The 21,422-nt window shown below is 45.3% G+C and overlaps 1 protein-coding gene across 4 annotated transcripts in view; it reads right to left on the bottom strand.

The window, feature by feature from the left end:
- Window positions 1-21,422, bottom strand: part of CRLF1 (cytokine receptor like factor 1) — a 136,616-nt gene that overhangs the window by 56,444 nt on the left and 58,750 nt on the right. For all 4 annotated transcript variants that reach the window (XM_085639394.1, XM_085639393.1, XM_085639395.1 and 1 more), the window contains one exon: window positions 9,587-9,716. In XM_085639394.1, the coding sequence (XP_085495520.1) occupies window positions 9,587-9,716 (130 nt within the window). The remainder of the gene's footprint in view (window positions 1-9,586; window positions 9,717-21,422) is intronic.

Raw genomic sequence — 21,422 nt, 5'->3', positions numbered from 1 at the left:
TAGAGATATTCTGTCTAGTCTTTGCAAGCAGTGAAAAGATAGGTAGTGCTGACTTTTGTCCCCGTTGAAACCCGTCATGCCTATCTTCTCCCCACTGATTGGTAGTTGGTTCTGCCCGGACCGCTTATTAGAGGTGGACCATCCGGCTCCACTGGAAGGCACCCCTAATAAGGACATGTTCACTAAATATGGACTAGTCGCCGTAGCTTATAGCAAGCTATGGCATAAATATACAAGGAAGGACCCCGAGAGTCAGTGGCCACTGATGGGATCCTTCGACGACCATAAGATAGAAATGCTAGAAATAGCTCTGCGTAGCAATAAAACGACGCCTACTATGCTTGACAGTATCGGCATGTGGCGCAAAGAAGCAACGCAACGGAAAAAGAGGGAAGAGGTAAAAGCAGAAAAGGAATTACGAAAGGCAGCTCACCTTGCCGCTAGAAAGTTAGAGGAAGAGATAAAGGAGAGAAAGGAAACTAAACTAAGACAGGAGCCCGAAACATCAGGCCAGTACGCTGTTAGGTCCCCCTCTATGCTCTACCCTGAGTTGTCCTCTAAGCAACGGACGAATGATGAATTACTATTAGGTCCCCCGATCATTTACATGCCCCCTCCATACGCACCCTCCCAATCGGTAGTGCAACACCCACAACCCCTAAACACAAGCGAAAGCAGTACAGGGGCCTCGGTCCTCACGGCCTCCGCGCCGGCCGAGCCTCTTGTACTGAACACAACGTCGGCAATAACGTTGGATGACCCTGAGATGAGAAAGAAAGATTCCACCAGAATGAATCGACTAACAAGGGAGGAACGAGCAGGAATCGACAAGATAGTAGGGACACTGGTGGAGCGAAAGGAAAGTGAGGAGTATATAACAGACGTGTATAACTCATATGCCGACAGCCGCAGATGACACTTTGTCGTGCGACTCTGTTATCACGCCCTGAATACATATGAGGATAGGTACCACGATAAAGGTCCCGAAGGCTTAGCGGCCCTATATAGGAAGGTAGACATTGGGGAAGAAGGAGAGGGCGATGTGACGAACCTCTTCACTCGTACACTCGAGGTCTATCGACACCTTAAAGAACACAGACAGGCCACTAAGGCAGAAACCCCCATAGCAACTAAGCCCCAGGAAGGAAGGACTGATACCATGATGCCCATCAAAGAGGCCGCCCCCTACTGGGTCCCCCCACGAGGTCTGGGAACTCATGACGACATCAACCACCAAGATGCGAAGGGAAGGGTTGTATATAATTGGGTCTACCAGCCATGGGACCGACAAGATATTTTGACCTTTCGAAAAACTCTACCCGACTTAAGAAAGAACCCGACTGCCTTCTACACCGAACTAGGTACAGCCTTAGGCTCAACAATAATGACTTTAGCAGATATCGACTTGTTCTTCGGATTATGTCTGCCGGCTGATGTGTGGAAGCAAATCCGGAAAGTTGACCACGCTGAACCGTTCGGATATACCTGGGTACAACTCGATACCATAGATAAACAGCGAGAACCGGGACAGAAACCCCCGAAAGCCATATTGGAGCTCCCAGACAAGATTGTACAGAAATTGAAAACTCTAATCCCAGAAAGAAAGGTAGACTGGTCGATAGTGACGGCTTGTCGCCAGAAACCCCAGGAGGATGTGTCTGAATACTTCTCTCGATTCGAGACTGTGTTTTCCGATTATAGTGGCCAGGACATGACCACTGCAACCGGACATCACCTCTTTGTCCAGAATTATGTGAAGGGTCTGTCACAAGAAGTCTCCCAGAAGCTACAGACCAGCGAGAGTAGTTGGGCAGCCTCTAAACCCGCAGCAATCCTCCAGATGGCCCAATACTACGAAAACCAAAAGAATGAGAACGATAGGGCGTCCGAGAGAAAGAAAAAGGAACTGAAGGAGAGGGTAATGATAGCACAGTTGCAAGGGGTGACCATAGGAAGGGAACCCCCGAAAGGGAATTACCAACCAACCGCCCCTAGAAAGCTACCCCTAGAGACCATACACCTGCACCCTACAACGGACGGAGAGACTTAGATGGGAACCAATGTGCGTTCTGTAGAGGGTTCGGACACTGGAAATCCCAGTGCCCGGTCCTTCTGGAATTGAACAAAAATAGGGACCCCAGAGACACAGCATATGACCCCAGAAATAGAGGACAGGGACGAGGGTACACGAACGACGCCATCAACGACAGGCCAGGCAGACCAAACACTTTTGATCGCCCCCGACAAAACCAGTGTCAGCAGTCCGACTACGAAAGCACCCATGACTTCGCATAGGACCGCCAGGGACAAGGGAGGGATCCAGTCGAACTCCGTGTTGACCAGCAAGGTCCTTACGTCACTGCTAAGGTCTTGGGCACCAAGTCTCCATTCCTGGTAGATACTGGGGCGACACGTAGTGCATTATCTAAACGACTGATTCCTAGGGCACCCTTGTCTGGCTCACATGTAACCTCAATAGGCTTCGATGGAACGCCCTCCACTAACCCCTTATCAGCACCAATCTCCTTTGACTTAGAAGATAACGCCACTGACACGACCTTTCTACTCTCCTCCAACACCCCCGATGCTATTATGGGACTTGATTTGCTAAAACATTTTCGGGCTACCATCAGATGCTCCCCAGACGGAGTTCGAGTCATCCTGCACGATAACCCAGATCCATTCAGACCTTGTCACACACGGCGTATGCTCTCTATAACCGATGCTGACCTGTCCCTACTCGACACGTTACCTTCACATCTATGGGCTAAAACCGACTCAGATGTAGGGCGCATGGTGATCGACCCAGTACACATAACCGTCCGACCGGACGCAGTGCTCCCACAGTATCGGATATCGCCCGAAGGCGAGAAGGCATTGGTGGAAATCATCGAGTCCCTAGTCGACGCAGGAGTGGTAGAAGAAGTAGTCAGTAATGTTTGCAACAGCCCTATCCTACCCATTGTAAAAAAGCAAGGCGAGGGAGATGAGAAAGCATACCGCTTTATTGTTGACTTACGAGAAGTTAACAAAGTAGTCATACCTCAGTACCCCGTGGTCTCAGACATCACCACCATCCTCACCCTGATTCCGTCCACTGCCACCACTTTTACCATTATTGATCTCAAGAACGCATTCTTTTCCATCCCCATCCACCCAGACAGCCGCTACCTGTTCGGCTTCACCTTAAAAGCCCGTTCGTACAGATTCTGTAGGGCACCCCAAGGCTACACTGAGAGTCCCAGCATTTATAGCCAAGCCCTCAAGAGGCAACTAGATGCAGTCCAACTACCCGATGGAGTGGTGTTAATACAGTACGTCGATGACATTCTTTTGGCGGCCGACACCACTCCACTTGCCGTCACAGCCACCATTCACCTCCTCCACTTCCTTGCGGAAAACGGTCACAAGGTCTCCAGGAAGAAATTGCAATTCTGCCAACCCCAAGTAACATATCTAGGCCACCTACTATCCAAGGACGGGAGAAAACTTACCCCTGACCGAATTCAGACCATCCTATAAACCCCTGTTCCCAAAACTCAGAAGCAAGTGAGGTCCCTAGTAGGCCTCACCTCCTTTTGTCGACAATGGTTGCCAAACTTCAGTCTTATCATAAAACCTCTGCTTTCCCTGCTGGCTAAAGATGTCCCCTTCCCCCTCCCCTGGACATCCGAATGCCAATCCTCCTTCAAAGAATTACGAGACGCCCTCTGCTCGGCCCCAGTCCTAGGAACCCCAGACTACACTAAACCTTTCTCCCTCTACACCCACGAAAGGGAGGGATGTGCGTTGTCTGTTCTAACCCAGTCCATAGGCCCTAAACAACGCCCTTGTGCCTACTTCTCTGCCACTCTTGACCCTGTAGCCAGAGCTTTGCCCGCCTGCCTTCGAGCAGTAGCCGCCGCTGCTGTCTCTATCCGGCAAAGTGAGGGGATCGTGCTCTCGAACCCTCTCACAGTATTGGTACCCCATGCGGTTGACACCCTCCTAAACCAAACCAAGACCCAACACCTGACTAGCGCACGACTGACTGGTTACGAACTAACTCTGCTTGCACCCCACATCACATTGAAGCGATGCACCACTCTGAATCCAGCAACTCTACTACCTCTCCCTGACGCTGACCCCAATGCGTCCCCTATACATGACTGCATGACCCTCACCGACGAACAGACCAAGAGTAGGGTTGACCTCCGGGATACTGCCTTCCCGGACCCTGACGGAGAACTGTGGGTGGATGGCTCATGTATCAAGCTCCCCGATGGCACCACCTCAGCTGCCTATGCAGTCACCACAGCCCGAACAGTTGTTGAGACAGCCCGCATCACACAGCGATCCGCACAGGCGGCGGAACTAATTGCCCTCACACGAGCATGCATCCTGGCAGCATGGACAACCACAAACATTTACACAGACAGTCAGTACGCCTTCGGGGTAGTTCACCACTTTGGGCTCTTATGGAAAGAGAGGGGATTCTTGACTTCCCACGGCACACCCATCCTGCATGGAGATCTAGTCTCTGCCCTGACCGAAGCAGTCCTCCTCCCCACACGGCTGGCCGTGATCAAATGCCAGGCGCACAAGAAGGTGACAGACATTATAGGACAGGGAAATGCACTAGCTGACATTACTGCCCGAACCACAGCCGAGAATAGGTCCACGACCCGTATGTACGTGACCAGGTCACAAACTGAGAAATGGAAGGATGCTAGGGAAACGATTAGGGATATCCAACTAGCCAGCACATCACACGAATTAACTGAATGGGCCCGGGTGGGATTGAAGGACGATGCCGGTTGCTGGCGAACTAAAGACTCGAACAAATGGTTGCTACCCGACTCATACTTGATCCCCATGCTGACCATGGCACACTCCCCCGCACACATAGGGTCTGCCCCCATGATCGAACTCATCTCCAAAGTCTGGCACAACGACAAAATCCCAGACTCAGCCAAACGTCTGGTCCAACAATGCCTAGTATGCCTCCAACACAACCCTGGGAAAGGAACTGCTGTACCCCGGGGAGGGTTTGGGGTTCCAAATCACCCCTTTGAAGTCCTACAAATGGACTATGTCCAGTTAGAAAGGTGCCAAGGTTTTAAGTACGTACTTGTCGTTGTGTGTGCCTTCAGCAAGTGGGTGGAGGCCTACCCAACCCACGACAACACCGCTATGACAACTGCAAAAGTACTACTGAAAGAATTCTTCCCCCGATACGGCCTTTGTCGAATTTTGTGGAGCGATAATGGCCCCCACTTTGTAGCCGAGGTTATCCAACTCATTCTAAAGGGGCTGGGTGTGAAACAGAAATTCCACGCGGTCTTCCATCCCCAATCTGCAGGCCTGGTTGAGCGACATAATGCCACATTGAAGCTTAAGATAGCAAAAATAGTTGCCACCACAGGACTGAAATGGCCAGACGCTCTCCCGCTAGCATTGCTATCAATGCGTTCCACCCCCACTAAACACCACTTAACCCCCTACGAGGTCGTTTTTGGGCGGCCCATGAACCTTTGGACTGCACCAAAACCAACATCCATCCACGACGTCCCGGACGTCCTCATGTCTGACTATTTGTATAACCTAACTAAAACGTTGTCTGTTATCCATCAGCAGGTGCTGCAAGCCATTCCCGATGTTTCCAGGGGCCCCGGGCACGACATCCAACCCGGCGACTTTGTCTTAGTGCGTAACTTCCAGCGCACCAAGAGTCTGGAGCCCCGGTGGACGGGCCTCCTGCAAGTCCTAATCACCACCCGAACAGCTCTTCGAGTGGAGGGGAAACGCAATTGGCTGCATGCACACCACTGCAAGAAGGTATCACCGACCCTGACGACCACGGACAACATCACCGCCCAAGAAGAACTTCTGGACAGAGACCGACCATCCCTGAGCCGCCGCCCAGATACGGAGACACTTGAGCTAGTGAAATATCCTGATCCCACCGTGCCATCCAAGGAAGGGTATAACTTGCGACGAAAGGAGAGAACTTCGGCTAAGCAGACCACAAACTAAGTGGAAAATCTCAGAGCGGTAGCCTAGTCACCTCAAAGGCCACCAGGAGAGAAACTAAACAAAGTCTGTGGGTCTGCCCGCTACCGAGTCTCTCGAAGGTGATGGAAGCGCCCGACATGAAGATGATGGAAGCAACCGGACGTCCGAAGATCCACTACAAAAACCCAAAGACTGACAGAATGCACAGCTCAAAGACTATTACACTTTTCATTACCCTTCTCTTTTGCCTTCTCCTCATGGTCACCTTCTGGATCATGGAGGAGAGCACACCCGCTCATAAGACATTGCTGACCACCGTTCAACCTACCACCATGAAAGAACACCATCTGATCTCACTTTCACCCCAACTCCGAGAAAGGCGTAAGGAGTTCTGGAATAACTCTTTTGTGCAGCTGCTCCACCAACACAATCTTGCCGCCAACGCCACTAATTGCTGGATCTGTGGATTGCTACCACATGCTACTGGACACTCTATCCCTTTTATCCCTTCACCTTTTTCTGTCCATGGTTCCTGCCTCGCCTGGCTAATCCTCCTGCAAGAAAGCTACAAGGACAATGCCACTTCCGGCAGAACCATGTCACACTTCTACCATGGGTTCTGGCTGAACAAAACTGGAAGAACTTCTGCCCCCTTCTGCCCTCTGAGATCAAACACTTCCTTTCACATGGACATCCCTGCCAAAGAACGAGTTGAAATGCAAGTGTTCAACAACCCAGCCAGACCCACCTTCTCTTACCTCCGGAAACGGACGGCCGCCACCCTAACAGTGGCCCTGTCCGTCATCAACATCACTGGATTTGTGTGCCTCGAAGGCCTGGGGGCGCAGCTGGTGGGCCACAGCTCCTGCCTCATCACCCGAACATTGGACTCAGTTGATCCACCCTCCTTTGTTGCCTCCCCGAATATGTACTTCGTCTGTGGTACTAAGGCCTACACCTGGCTTCCGAAAGGTTGGGGAGGCACCTGCTACATCGCCTTTGTCCTTCCTCCGACATATGTGGCTCCAGCAAACCCTCACCCACAGAAACGTGCCAAAGACATTGTGCAAGCCGACTCCACCGGAGCACAGTTCATGGACGCAGTAAAAGGTCTTGTTCCACTTTGGGGTCCAATGGCAAACAGCCGTGCCATCCGCCACTTAACCCAGGCAGTCGAAACGGCGATGAACATTACGGCTGGCGCCCTCGCCAACAACACCGCCGAGCTCCAGGCCGTCCGCCTAGTGGCCCTTCAGAACCGCCTCGTTCTAGATGTGGTTCTGGCTGATCGTGGAGGAGCATGCCGCATCATTGGGTCCAGCTGTTGTACCTACGTACCGGATAACTCACCCTCAGTCTACAAAGCAATTGAACACCTCCACAGACTTTCCGCAGAGGTTCATCAGGAGCAAGAAGAATGGTCACTGGGGAGTTGGTTTTGGGACACTATTAGAAATTGGGGATGGAGGCTGTTCTCATTTATCCTAATACCAATTGTGATACTATGTGGATGCTGCTTGGGGATTCAGTGTCTGCCACCTTTATGCTCGCTTTTTATGAACTGCATCTGCCCTAAGACATTGAACTTTGAAGCGGAACGAATGAAAGCTCTGTATGAGATGGAAGTTCGTAGTATTATGGGGATAGATCCAAACTAGACAAGCTGGCGAGACATGTTAAAAGGGAGGACTGTGGAAATTTAGCTTGCAAACTGAACATTATCTGCGCCATCTTGTCTCTCCCCAGCGCGACACACAGGAATGCGCACGGCAGCCATTTTAGGCACCCTGGTCTCTCCCTGCTCATTGCCGATCGCCAGCGCGTCCCCCTGGCGCTGCAAGCATCCCCCCGCGCGCCGGCCACCCCCGCTCTCTCATACACGGGCCATAAACCCTCTCCTTCTGCGCGACCCTGCCATAGAACCACATCCCACGCCTGACCGACATCCCATACATGGTCATGCATCTCTTTGATAACCCCCTTCCTCTGCGCCCCATTGTCCGAACCGATCCCAGGCCATCACCTAGCCCTGCGGATGCAGTTTATTACCCCTACTGTAAGGGAAACACCCCACATCAAAGGGATTACAGTAGATCAAGGCCCCTACCCCCTGAGACCCGGCCGGTCGCACACCCCCCCGGGAATTGGCGGAATGTCCAGCTGTGTGATAGCCATCTCCTACTGTGGATGGGGTGGGGACTTCCACTGTAGATATGTGTGGGAACGAGCTCGAAGTGGGGATTCCGAGGATGTTCTTTTATGTTCCAAGACAATCTCAAGAATGTGCCATGTATGATAACTCTGCAATAAAGTCATAAACCTGTGTATAAGAGGCCAGGCCTCAGAGATGCAGTTAGAGCACCTCGTGACGATACCTTGCTGTCTGATCTGATGTGTTCTGCTCCGACGGAATAAAAACTTTGTTTCCTGCCTTCCAGTCTCCGGCGCCTGCCTCTTTCATTGGTAAATTATCGAATGGTATGAGAGGCGATTACCGCCGGGCAATACTTGAAGGGTTATCGACTGAAACTGCCGCTACCATTTAACACAACGAATACCTTATTCAAGCTGGTAGTGTTGGTCAGGGGCACAGTCACGTTAGACCTGCCCTTAATAATTATGACAGACAGCGGATAGCAGTGAGAACAGTTCAAATAACCCCAAAAGCATGTCCTTGATTGAGATTATCCACTCAAGAGGAAGACCTGATGTCTCAGTGCCACTGGCACACTATTTTGATTTTATTGTCATTAAATCACTGCGTGCCAAACGTGTCCTTGACCGCTATCCAGCAAACCGATGCATTCTGGGAGTAATGGTCTTAAGAAAGCTTTGTATAAGGAAAGTCGTGTAACCATAAGTTCAATAGCTAATGCAACCGGCTAGATGTAACTGTTGTGTCCTCCCACACCCCATTGTATTAAACTTTATTCTGTTGTGTAGTCCGGGTTATCCAGCGATTCACAATCAGCGTAGTCCCTCATTGATTTGCATCATATATTTCCCCAATTTGCTCGACTAGGCAGGTGTAAAGAAAACTACACCCACCTTTCCATTGAACATCTCCAGCTTTTGAATTTTTCTTTTCAAAACTGCTGATCATGCGATCCACCACATATCCAGTTCATGAATAGGATCATCCAATCACCCCCCTATGTCAGAGTCTGATTTGCTCAGATGAAGTTGGGGATTGCAGGAGCACCACATGCGCTAAATGTTTACAAATTCCCCCATATGTAAACTGCAAATACTGATATTGCAATATTCTGTTGCTTTACTATCTTCTACTGGAATGTCCCCCTTTCCCTAGTAGGAGTTGAGGTTTCAGTTTCAACCATTCAGATCCTGAGCTCCATGAGAAGTCAAGATGTATGTGTCCCTTGATCTTAAAGGAAATAACTATTTTTCCCCCCACATATTTTCTACATGATTAACGCTGTGACGTGGCACTGTAGCTCCCATGTCACACAGACTTGCACCAAATTTCCTGTTCACTTTTTACATTTTCCAATTGTTTCAGTCTTAGTTAAACGTATAACACGCAAGAGCTTATTGTTTGAAGGACATCTTGCTCCTCCTGTCTCTGCTGTACCTCAGTTTATATTTCAGGGTGTAGTTGGTGTGCAGGTATGCTTCTCCGCCACTGCCCGGGGCCCACTTACAGGTCAAGTCTTTCATGTTTTTGGACCAACAGCTTATGTTCACAGGTTTTTCTGGGGGTACTAAATAAAGAGAAAAGAAATTCAAAACACAGCAAGATTGGTAAAAAGAAAACTATCGATGACATGTTATCAATAAATAATTTAAACATTTTGGGTCGAATTCATAAAGATGGTTTTGGCCATCCTGTACCATATTCACAAATATGTATTGGGAACAAACCTGGAGTTGACTGGGGTATTTAGAAGATGTACAAAAGAGGGGGGGGAATAGACCACTTGTCCTGTGTACCAGGGTCTTATTTAACGTGGATGGTTGTCGTTAAAAAACCCTCATATACGTACACAAGTCGCAGGCGGTATATGTTGGTTCTCCGCCTTCATGTGTCGTAATAGCATTATCATTGGGTTTTTTTTGTCCAAATGCTCGCCTCCCCATGGAGGAAGACCAACTGGTTCTGCAGTAGTGGTCAGAGAGATAAAAAAGAGGGTGTGCTCGTGCTCAGTGAAAAGGTGATTCTGGAAATAAAAATCCTGCTGTCAAAACTCTTTTTCTTTATTCTTGAGATATTTGACTTGGGAGATTAAAATCGTGAACGTGCATGTGGAGACCTAGTTATTGGTCTGATGCACTGGTTATTGTCTATAAGAGGTCTGGTCTACATGTTTCAGCCTCGTGCAGAGTCTAGAGGCTTTCGTCAGGACCAAGGGGGAATAGGGGGAGCTATCTTGGGCTCACCTTGTGAATTCTGGGGGCGGTTGTAGTGTACTCACCACCCTTGATGTAAGGAGTCAGATCTTTTAGTACCTGTTCCTGTGAAAAAGAAATAGCGTGTATTATCACATCCTAACAACACATTAATTGCTAGTGTTCTCTCTCATGGATAATGCTAAAACGGATATTTTGAACAGACAGTCTTAGTGTACTGTAATCATTGCGCTTCACTTGCGCTTTGTCACACACATATTTGGTGAAAGAAAGATTTAAGGTCGAGTTAAAAACAGAGGTTAAGTAAACATCACATCGCTTTTCTTTGCTTGATTTGGTTGTATAGCATGTTAGCAGCATATGTATTCTCGGTTCATTGCTAATCTAAAAATAATGGAAAAGAAGAGAAATCGGTTTTCGCTGTTTGAACAGGCGCTTTTCTTTGCTTGATTTGAGCGTATAGCATGTTGGCAGCATATGTATTCTCGGTTCATTGCTAATCTAAAAATAGTGGGAATGAAAAGAAATCGGCTTTCGCTGTTTGAACAAGCGCGAGGTTTCTAACTGAACTAATGGGAGTAATTCTCGTAAAAGGGGTTTACCTTGTTTTGGAATTGTACATCTTGCTTCAGGATATTAGTCAGGTGGTAGAAAACCTGTTGCTGTTGGAGAGGGAGAAAGAGTTAGTTTTTTTACTCACTGTTTGGCGCTAATTTTTGGAGACGGCTTCCGCGTCGCTTACCGCTCAAAAGGTTTTCAATGGAAAAGATGCACCCCTACTCAAGGGAAGACTACGTCTCACCAGACTACAAAGAAGATGACGATTCCTCAGCAGGGAGCTCCAACAATAATTCTGACTGGAGTGGTGATGAAGGTACGACTATAAGAAGAGGCAGGGGCCAAAATAGGAGAAACCGACGCCAAAGAGGGAACAACTGGCAGATGCCGAGATACTACGAACAACCACCCCCTTTTTTCCAACCCTACATGCCGAATTACCAGGGATGGATGAATCCTTACTTCCAGGGACCTCCACAAATGGGCCAAATGATGAATGCACAACCATCACCCTCTCCTTTTTTAGGAAGAGGCCCCGGGCGCCAGAGGGCAAGAAGAAAAACAGTTACTTGGAACGAGCAGGAGGGACAAATACATACCCGGAGCATGACCAAAGAACAACCAGGAACCAGTTCGACGAATCGCTGGTAGTCAATCTCACGGAGACCATCCTTACCAACGATCAGAAAATTGTCCTCAACAAGGGTCTGGGCTTCGTCCCAACTCCACCGCTCGACATCTTCAAGCTGAAATGTGAACTAGCAGAATTTTGTAGGAAAACTAAACTGAAGACATTCTTTAAAGACAAAGAAATCCAACCCAAAGAAAGCGATACAAATCTGAGGCCCAAATCTACATTCAATCCACCAACACATCTTGTACCAGTTGAAATCCAAGCTTTCGAACAAGCTATCATGCAAGAAGTGGACAACTTGAGTACCAGCAGTAGAAAACCATACATGAACCTATCAAGACAGGAACCAAGAGCGCTGGATGAACTAAGCAAAAAAGACAACCTGATCATAAAACCAGCAGATAAAGGAGGAGCCATCGTCCTCCTAACCAACCAGGGCTACAACCAACAATGCACTGACCTTCTTTCTGACAGAAGATTTTACACCAAACTGACGACTGACCCCACCAAAAGATTACAAAGGACCGTCGAGCTAATGGTTGACGAAGCCGAAATCAACCAATGGATTTCTAAACTAGAGGCGGATTTTCTAAAAACCAAAACACCGAGAGTTCCTTATTTTTACTCTTTACCAAAGATTCATAAAAATACAACTCCACCACCGGGACGCCCTATAGTATCAGGAATTGGGTCTGTATTAGAACCACTCTGCCAATTTGCTGACCAATTCCTAAAACCACTGGTACAAAAGACCCCGACATATCTGAAGGACACCCGTGATCTCCTGAACCTACTAGAAGGCCAGACCTACAATGAAAACACCATGCTCCTAGTAGGTCTAGATGTGGAGAGTCTCTACACCAGTTTACCTCAAGAGAAGACTTTGAACACTCTAGAAAACATCCTATTCTCTTGTGATTGGACCTACAGAACACCTAGACATTTCGTGTTGGAATGTTGCAGACTAGCCCTCACAGAGAATTATTTTGAATTCGAAGGGACCTTATTCGGACAATGCCACGGAACTTCAATGGGCAGTACATTTGCTCCGAGTGTAGCAGGATTGTATGTGAGCAACTTCGAACATGAACACATACAAACCCCCAACAACCCTTTCTACGAAAAAATCAGGTTCTGGCGACGGTACATAGACGACGTGTTTATGATATGGGAAGACAGCCAAGAAGCCTTAAAGAACTTCCTGACGTGGATCAATATGAGGGATGACTGCCTGAATTTCACACTAACAGCAGATAAACATCAACTGGACTTCCTTGATGTAACCATCTTTTCCATGAACGAGTCACTACACACCAGAACTTTCTATAAACCGACGGCCAGAAACAGCATTCTCTCTTATAAGAGTTTCCATCCTCGACCTTTAAGAGACAATCTACCCTACAGTCAGTTCCTTCGCTTGAAACGAAACTGCAGTGATTTGGAAGATTACAGACAGCAAGCAAGAGATCTGGAACATCGACTCACCAAAAGAGATTACCCTATTAAAACGATAAGGAAATGTCAAAAGAGAGCACGCAATCAACCCAGAGAAAATCTATTATCTACTATACAACGAGAAGAACCTGAGGATTTAATGACATGTGTCACAACATATAACACTGAATCTAACACAGTCAAGAAAATCATTAATAAGAACTGGAGAATACTGACCTCGAACACACTGAAATGGCCAAAACCAAGATTTGCCAACAAGAGAACTAAAAACATTAAAGACATCCTGGTCCACACGAGACCAAGGACTATGACCACAACAGTAACCTTAACAACAGCCTGGAACTTGAGTCCGGTAGTAGGTCACTACCCGTGTGGCTCCTGCTCGGTTTGCAAGTTAACTAAAACAACAAAATCTCTACAACTTCTTCCCAACTTCAAATGGGAATTACGTAATCACACAAATTGCAACACCACACATGTGGTGTACATGATAGTTTGTCCTTGCAACCTGAGATACATAGGAATGACCTGCCGAAAAGCCAAACTACGTATCATCGAACATCGCAGCAACATTTCGTGCAAAAGGGCAACAACAAAAATGAGTAAGCACTATATAGACACTAACCACACCCCTGAAGATCTAAATTGGGTAATATTGGAGACCTTAACGTTCAAAAACCACAATGCTGAACAAATACTTTTCGAGAAGGAACAACGCTGGGTCCATCGCTTAAAGACAGATAAAGAGGGGCTGAACGATTCCATACCCTGGTCCACTCTCTGTAAATGATGACAAACACCTCCTTAACTTTACATGAAGAGGGAGGTAAACACGTAACATAAGGAAGACCACTCTGACAAACATTATGAATCTAGAAGTGATAAACATCATCAACATAATATGGGCATAACTCCCATTTTTCCATACATAACATTGCTAACCAGAAGTATTCACCTTAATGCAACACCACACTTTGAAATCTAATTTGACTTTCCCCCCCTTTTAAAAACTTTCCTAACATTGTGCGTGTTATTGTATACAAAATTGCCAATCAGTTAAAAACAACCTAATGCCAACCAAACCGAGAAGTCTTTCCTCGATTTTTGCAATTACGGCCTTTTTAACGCGAGTCCACCGGAATGCACGTTGTCCCAGGATAACGTCAGAGTCAGAACAAGTGGGTCTGCCGGAGGAACCGGTAAGCGACGCGGAAGCCGTCTCCAAAAATTAGCGCCAAACAGTGAGTAAAAAAACTAACTCTTTCTCCCTCTCCAACAGCAACAGGTTTTCTACCACCTGACTAATATCCTGAAGCAAGATGTACAATTCCAAAACAAGGTAAACCCCTTTTACGAGAATTACTCCCATTAGTTCAGTTAGAAACCTCGCGCTTGTTCAAACAGCGAAAGCCGATTTCTTTTCATTCCCACTATTTTTAGATTAGCAATGAACCGAGAATACATATGCTGCCAACATGCTATACGCTCAAATCAAGCAAAGAAAAGCGCCTGTTCAAACAGCGAAAACCGATTTCTCTTCTTTTCCATTATTTTTAGATTAGCAATGAACCGAGAATACATATGCTGCTAACATGCTATACAACCAAATCAAGCAAAGAAAAGCGATGTGATGTTTACTTAACCTCTGTTTTTAACTCGACCTTAAATCTTTCTTTCACCAAATATGTGTGTGACAAAGCGCAAGTGAAGCGCAATGATTACAGTACACTAAGACTGTCTGTTCAAAATATCCGTTTTAGCATTATCCATGAGAGAGAACACTAGCAATTAATGTGTTGTTAGGATGTGATAATACACGCTATTTCTTTTTCACAGGAACAGGTACTAAAAGATCTGACTCCTTACATCAAGGGTGGTGAGTACACTACAACCGCCCCCAGAATTCACAAGGTGAGCCCAAGATAGCTCCCCCTATTCCCCCTTGGTCCTGACGAAAGCCTCTAGACTCTGCACGAGGCTGAAACATGTAGACCAGACCTCTTATAGACAATAACCAGTGCATCAGACCAATAACTAGGTCTCCACATGCACGTTCACGATTTTAATCTCCCAAGTCAAATATCTCAAGAATAAAGAAAAAGAGTTTTGACAGCAGGATTTTTATTTCCAGAATCACCTTTTCACTGAGCACGAGCACACCCTCTTTTTTATCTCTCTGACCACTACTGCAGAACCAGTTGGTCTTCCTCCATGGGGAGGCGAGCATTTGGACAAAAAAAACCCAATGATAATGCTATTACGACACATGAAGGCGGAGAACCAACATATACCGCCTGCGACTTGTGTACGTATATGAGGGTTTTTTAACGACAACCATCCACGTTAAATAAGACCCTGGTACACAGGACAAGTGGTCTATTCCCCCCCCTCTTTTGTACTAACCATTGGAAGCTGAATAGACCACCGCTTCTTTTTCCCTCCCCCCCATTGATGATTTGTATTTAGAAGATGCTCACTTAAAAATGGAATTTGTAATCATTTTCTCAAATACAGTGCCAGGATGGCGAGAGTGCGCTTTAGAAATACACATAACCATAACTTCATACGATCTATCACCACCCTGGTGATCGCTCATTCTACATTGAAGAACTAGCTTACCTTATAACATGGGTTAACTGACACTAATGCCGTGTGCTTAGGAGACTTTAATCTTCACTGGAATGACAGAGATCCACACCACGGTCTGTAACTTAATAAACTTAGTCGAAATCAATTACTTCAAGCAACTCTGCGAATAACAGACCCACAACAGAGGCACTACTCTAGATGCGATAATTACTAGAAGTTAAATTTTCTCTCTTCAATCCATATGCTCATCAACTGGTCGGATCACCATCTCATACAATTCAGCCTAACTGCTAACCCTAGACTCTACCAAACCACATCCAATAAATACACACTGGGGGAGGAACATCCAACAAATTCCCCTATAGAATCTGGAAACCAAGATCAACGCCCAACTTCATTCCCATCCTCATCTACGTACGGTAGATAACCTCACAACCCATATACCTCAGCAATTACAAACTTGCTTCAACAAGTGGCACGCTCAAACTTAAGGGGTCTAGAAAGACCCCGTCTAGATACTGGTTCAATCTAGATCTACATAACCAAAGAAAGTCCACCTGTACTTTTGTTTTCACTATCCTTCCAGGATACTTATTTAAGGGAAACACTGGGTTTCTTAAAATAACCTTCACCCACCAAAAGGCCCCTAATAGTTATTTTGCTTGGAAAGCTGTGGGAGGCTAAGTGTGTGGGTGAGAGTGCAGCTTTGACGAATGTGTGATTACAAGCACCCCTCCCCTCCAGTGAAGAGTTATGGGGCACAAAGTAGATATTAATTATATCCTTTTTGAAGCAATCTAACTATTGGGTATCATATTGGCATGAGAATTCTACACTCAACATTTTGCACTTGATTACAATAACCTTGGATAAGACCAATTTATAATTTTTGTTAAGAGTGGTGAAGAGATCAATTATTTTGGTCCTTATGAAAAGTCTTGGGGGATAGACTAGAGACATGTAGACCAGGAGACACACACTCATTATATTGTATTTCTCCATCTCTTCCCCTTTTAACAATACCAGCCACAGAATTTAATAAAGGTTAGGTTCCACGTGGCCAGGTAATATTTTCGATTCACATTGGTTTCTGACCCTTCCACTCTCACATCACTATATAGCCCACACCCCACAAAGTGCTCCCATGTCTCCATCGGTCGTAGCACTCCCTGACCCGCAGCAGGGTGGGAAGAACCTGATGATGAAGCATGCCACTAAAAGACCTTTTGGTGGGTGAGGGTTATTTTAACATTTAGACAGGGGGTTGAGTCCACAGAAAACCTGACCTCTTCTTCCCCTCCTTTGTTTATTTCTCAATCTAGATCTAAACACAAAGCGGAGACAACTAAGAATGACTGAAGGGTTATTGAGACAGAACCCTACACCAACACACCTCGCTCTCCTCAGGTCTGAACACCTCTCCTACAAGAAACACATCTTTAGTGAAAAGGCAGCTTTCTTTCGCACTCAACTTGACTGGGCAAGGAATAGACAGAGGGATCTCTATAACATAATTAAACAACAAACTACCCTCACTTCCCATCAGGAAATAATAGCCACTAACGAACGCTGTGAAGAAATAGTGAACTTCTTTTTTGAGAAGTCAGGCACCTCAACTCTCCTGCTCTGATGACATACCCATCTCCATGGTAACTTCCTCTCCAGGCTCTACCTCAGACCCGAGGAACTCAGAAATAAAGTCAAGAAGCCGCTTCGCCCGCCAAAAAACAATGCTAATTGGTCAGAGTTTAAACCATTGAAAGAAGGAAAAGTCCACATGATAATTGTAAACTTGAAACCTGTATACCCTCCGATCTCCTCCCCTCTACGCTAGTACAGACCCTTAACTAAGACCTGGATGTTCGAATGAGCAAACCATTGCGCAGCACCCTACTTCTACAGCACCTCGAGACTGTTGTGGGTGACTTCCTGTGTTTTATAAATGTTTGATTGATTGAACCACATCATCTCTCCTTTATCGTCCTAAATCATCAATGCTTCTCTTTCGTGGGACTGTGTTCCTGGTGCCTGGAGCAGAACCTAATGACCACAACAACTTCAGACCGGTCATCAACCTTCCTTTTCTAGCAAAAGAGATTAAAAATGAGTGTTGATCCAACTCAGGCAGCACATTGAAAAATTCAACTTCTATAGCACTTTCAAATCAAGATTCAGAAAAGGGCGTAGCACGGAAACTGCTATGCTCAATTTATTAGGTGACATTCACAGAACTTTAGATGGCACAGTCTTGAGATGATTTACGTCTTATCTACAAAATCACTCTCAACAAATTGAAATCAGCAGTTGTCTCTCACAACCTAATCCAGTTCCACAAGGCTCTATCTTCGCTCCAGACCTTTTGAACCTCTTTCATGGAACTCCTCACAATTATCCTGAACCAAGCAGGTGTGAAATACCACGTATATGTTGACGACACACAACTTTACTACTGCAAAATTTCATCCCACAGTGACATATGCCATCTGAATATCACACTAAACAAGATGCAAACCTGGCTATGCACCAAGCATCTACAATTGAATCCCAATAAAACTGAACTTTTACTCGTTTCCCCCCAATGACAAGCCTTTGCCAATCCAAGAATGTTTTGAGAGCATGGATGCTCTTAACTATTCTTTCACCCTCTCCAATTCTGTGAAGTCCCTGGAAATCAACATAGATAAAAACATGTCAATGAAAGAACACATCAACTATTCAGCCAAAAGGATGCTCCATACCTTAAAGCATCTAAAAAAATTAAACCGTTTATTCCACCTGGAGACCTAAAGACTGTGGTGCAATCACTTGTCCTCTTGAAACCTAACTACGGCAGCGCCATAAACACTGGGACCCTGAAAAGCCACTTTGTGCCTCTAAGAACAACTCTTAATTCAGCAGCTAGACTCCTCACAGGTACCAACAGATTTGACTACATCTCATCTGCTCTCAAGAGTCTCAATTGGCTCCCCATAGAAGGAAGGTGCAACTTCAAGACAGCCTGTATCACCCACAAAGCCATTGACACTGCAAGCCCTAAGTATTTGGAAAACAAACTATCGAGAGCGGGTAGAAATTAGGCCCTAAGAAGCTCCATCTCACTCCTCATCTCTTCCAAACTGGAAAAAATAAATCCCAGAAACGTTCTTTCTCAGGTTACTCTCCATGGATTTGTAACTCACTCCCTAAAGATCTCCAATGAAATCCCTCCTATACTTTTTTCAAACGAAACCTCAAATCACTATTGCTGAACAAATATTTCAAACCGCCCCGCCCCCCTCAGCTGACAACACCGACAGGATCATTTGACACAGTCGCATGAACCAATTCACCATTTAAGCCATCACTAATGCCACCAATGGATAATGTTGTTTTATTTATTACCTTTTAATATACATATGTAATGTTGCATTGTTTTTTATTCATTCTAGATATACTATGTCTACCTTGAATCCTTGCATTAATTCTATGGTTTCTGTTCACATGCCTTGTAAAGCACTCTGATACCCTCTGATATACCCCGCGCTATATAAACCTCTCAAATAATAATAAATAGTAATAATAACATAACGTCTTGAAGCTGCTCCTGGCATGTGGAATAGGCTCTACCTGAGGAGTAAAGTCAACCTTTGCCTAGCCACCACTAGCTTCAGAAAACCTACTCCCAGTCCTTCTGTGGGTGTGCTACTTGCATATTGAAATCCCTTTTTACCCACCCATGCCAAGCAAACACTACTGACTTTTTCAGAAATCATCTGAAGATCCTCCTCGTCAGTTCCTAAAATCATATATTCTCCTCTAAATCCAGTTGCTCTCTCAAAAACATCAGCTTTTAATGTGATGCTATAGTTTACTATTATGTATGCATATATATTTGTATAAATAAATGAACTTTATTTTCTTATTCTTTTGACTGCTTTCAATTAGCACCACAGCCCCTCCGTTTTAGTCTCATTTAATCTGATTTATTCCCATTTTCAGCCCTTATTCTTCCAATATGACCTCTTAATCAACCCTCATCCACTTTGAACCTAATTGCTCACTTTACCTCCTCTTTTCGCCTCATTTCCTCTTTCACCCAGTCTGACTTCTAAGACTTCTAGACTTCCATCAACTTCTAACACAATTTGGTTGACTCTCAACTTGATTGCCTCCAATTCTACATCCTGCCCTATCCAACACCAGCAAAAATCTCCTGCACTGTTATTGAGCCCTATTTCGACCTATTTGATTTGTTTTCTATTTGTAAGATGAGTTAATGAACCCCCTGCCATGCTTGTATTTCTGATAGTTTATCATTCCTTTCTACGTTAAACCATGTCAGAATTCTTTGGTGTAGCTAACTAATATTCAATATACCATCTAAATAGTCTCTTTTTTTAGTCCTTTGTTTTTTGTATGGTGTTATTGTCTCTAAGACCTAACTTGTATTCTCCTGTCTAAACTCTGAAAGGCCTTGCTCACCTTTCAGCCACCCTGTTTTGGCCATGCTAAATAAAACCTCATAAAAAAAATGTCAAGTTATGCTGCAGCGCTCAACTTTGTGAAAAAAAACTAAAACAGTAGATGATTTAATACAATAATCTTTTTTTTTTTTACATAACCTTTTGTACTTCTACCTATACTTTACCATAGGGAGACTCCACAGACAAGGTGGAGATTTCAATATGGTAATGTATAGGGACTTTCTTTTTACAAAGTTTATTATACTTCATAATAAATGATCCAATTCCATAACACAGAACAAAACAGACCCAGCCAACGCATTTCATCTCTTAAAGAGACTTCATCAGGGCATTTGATGTATCCTCCTTCTCAAAATTCTTGTATTCCATTCATTCCCTGTTAAAATGTCTGGGCTCCTATTCGAATGGATCTGTCTAGAGTGGGTCAGTAGTGCAATCGGGGGGGTGGAGGGGGTGGGGGGGGTGAGTTAGATTTATATTGTATTTCCTTTAAGGTTTGTATTGGGTATTGCTATGAAAAATGTCAAAGTCAATCTTATATACTATGATTGTGCAGACGCCTCTGGGTTACAGGGCCCTGCTGTACATGTGTCGCTTGACCAATAAAATTTGTTTAAAAAAAAAAAAAAAAAAGGTCTGGGCTTCTTTTGAGCAGCCTTTCGGCGTGTGTGTCCTAGTCCTATCTGATCGATCGATCACACCTGATGAAGTCCCTATAAGGGATGAAACGCATTGGCTGGGTCTCTTTTAAGTGTGATGGAATTAGATACTTAATAAAAACAACTTTATGGAAAAAGACACCAACGCCTGGAAATTATTTGAAAACAAAATATGTAAAGTAATTGAAAACAAGAGTGATTACAGATACATGGAATTCGAATTGGAAAGTTCAATGTGAACAAGGAAATTAGGTTGCCCTCCTAATATTGTAAAAACATTAACCAAGGATTGATTTTTGTGGGCAGTCAGAACTCCAGAAGTGTGCATAAGAGATCTATAAGACTGGGATATTTGACCCGTGCTGTCCAGAAACACCACTGCTGGCTGTTTTTTGGAAAATGGTGTAAACATGATAATGTGTTTTTTTTTAAATGAGTACGGGCACAAAAAATTAAGGATATATGTTTTGTGTTTTCCCGTAATTAAATTTTAACCTACGGAGTGCCAGAGAAGACCTCCCTCTTTAACTGGGACTTATAGAGAACGTACTATTTGGATGTGCACAAACATTTCTTTCGTTCACACACAGCTTTCTTCTCACTTATATTTTAGGAGTTGGTTTCCGTTTCCGCTTGGGAAAGTGCCGCTGATGAAACAGTGATCAAATTGGTGAGTGCCTGACAACTGCTCCCAGGTTTTTG

The sequence above is a fragment of the Triturus cristatus genome, chromosome 12, assembly GCF_964204655.1.
Source record: "Triturus cristatus chromosome 12, aTriCri1.1, whole genome shotgun sequence".
NCBI lineage: Eukaryota > Metazoa > Chordata > Amphibia > Caudata > Salamandridae > Triturus > Triturus cristatus.
The sequence above is the reverse complement of the archived record's forward strand: the minus strand, read 5'-3'. Positions and strand labels throughout refer to the sequence as shown.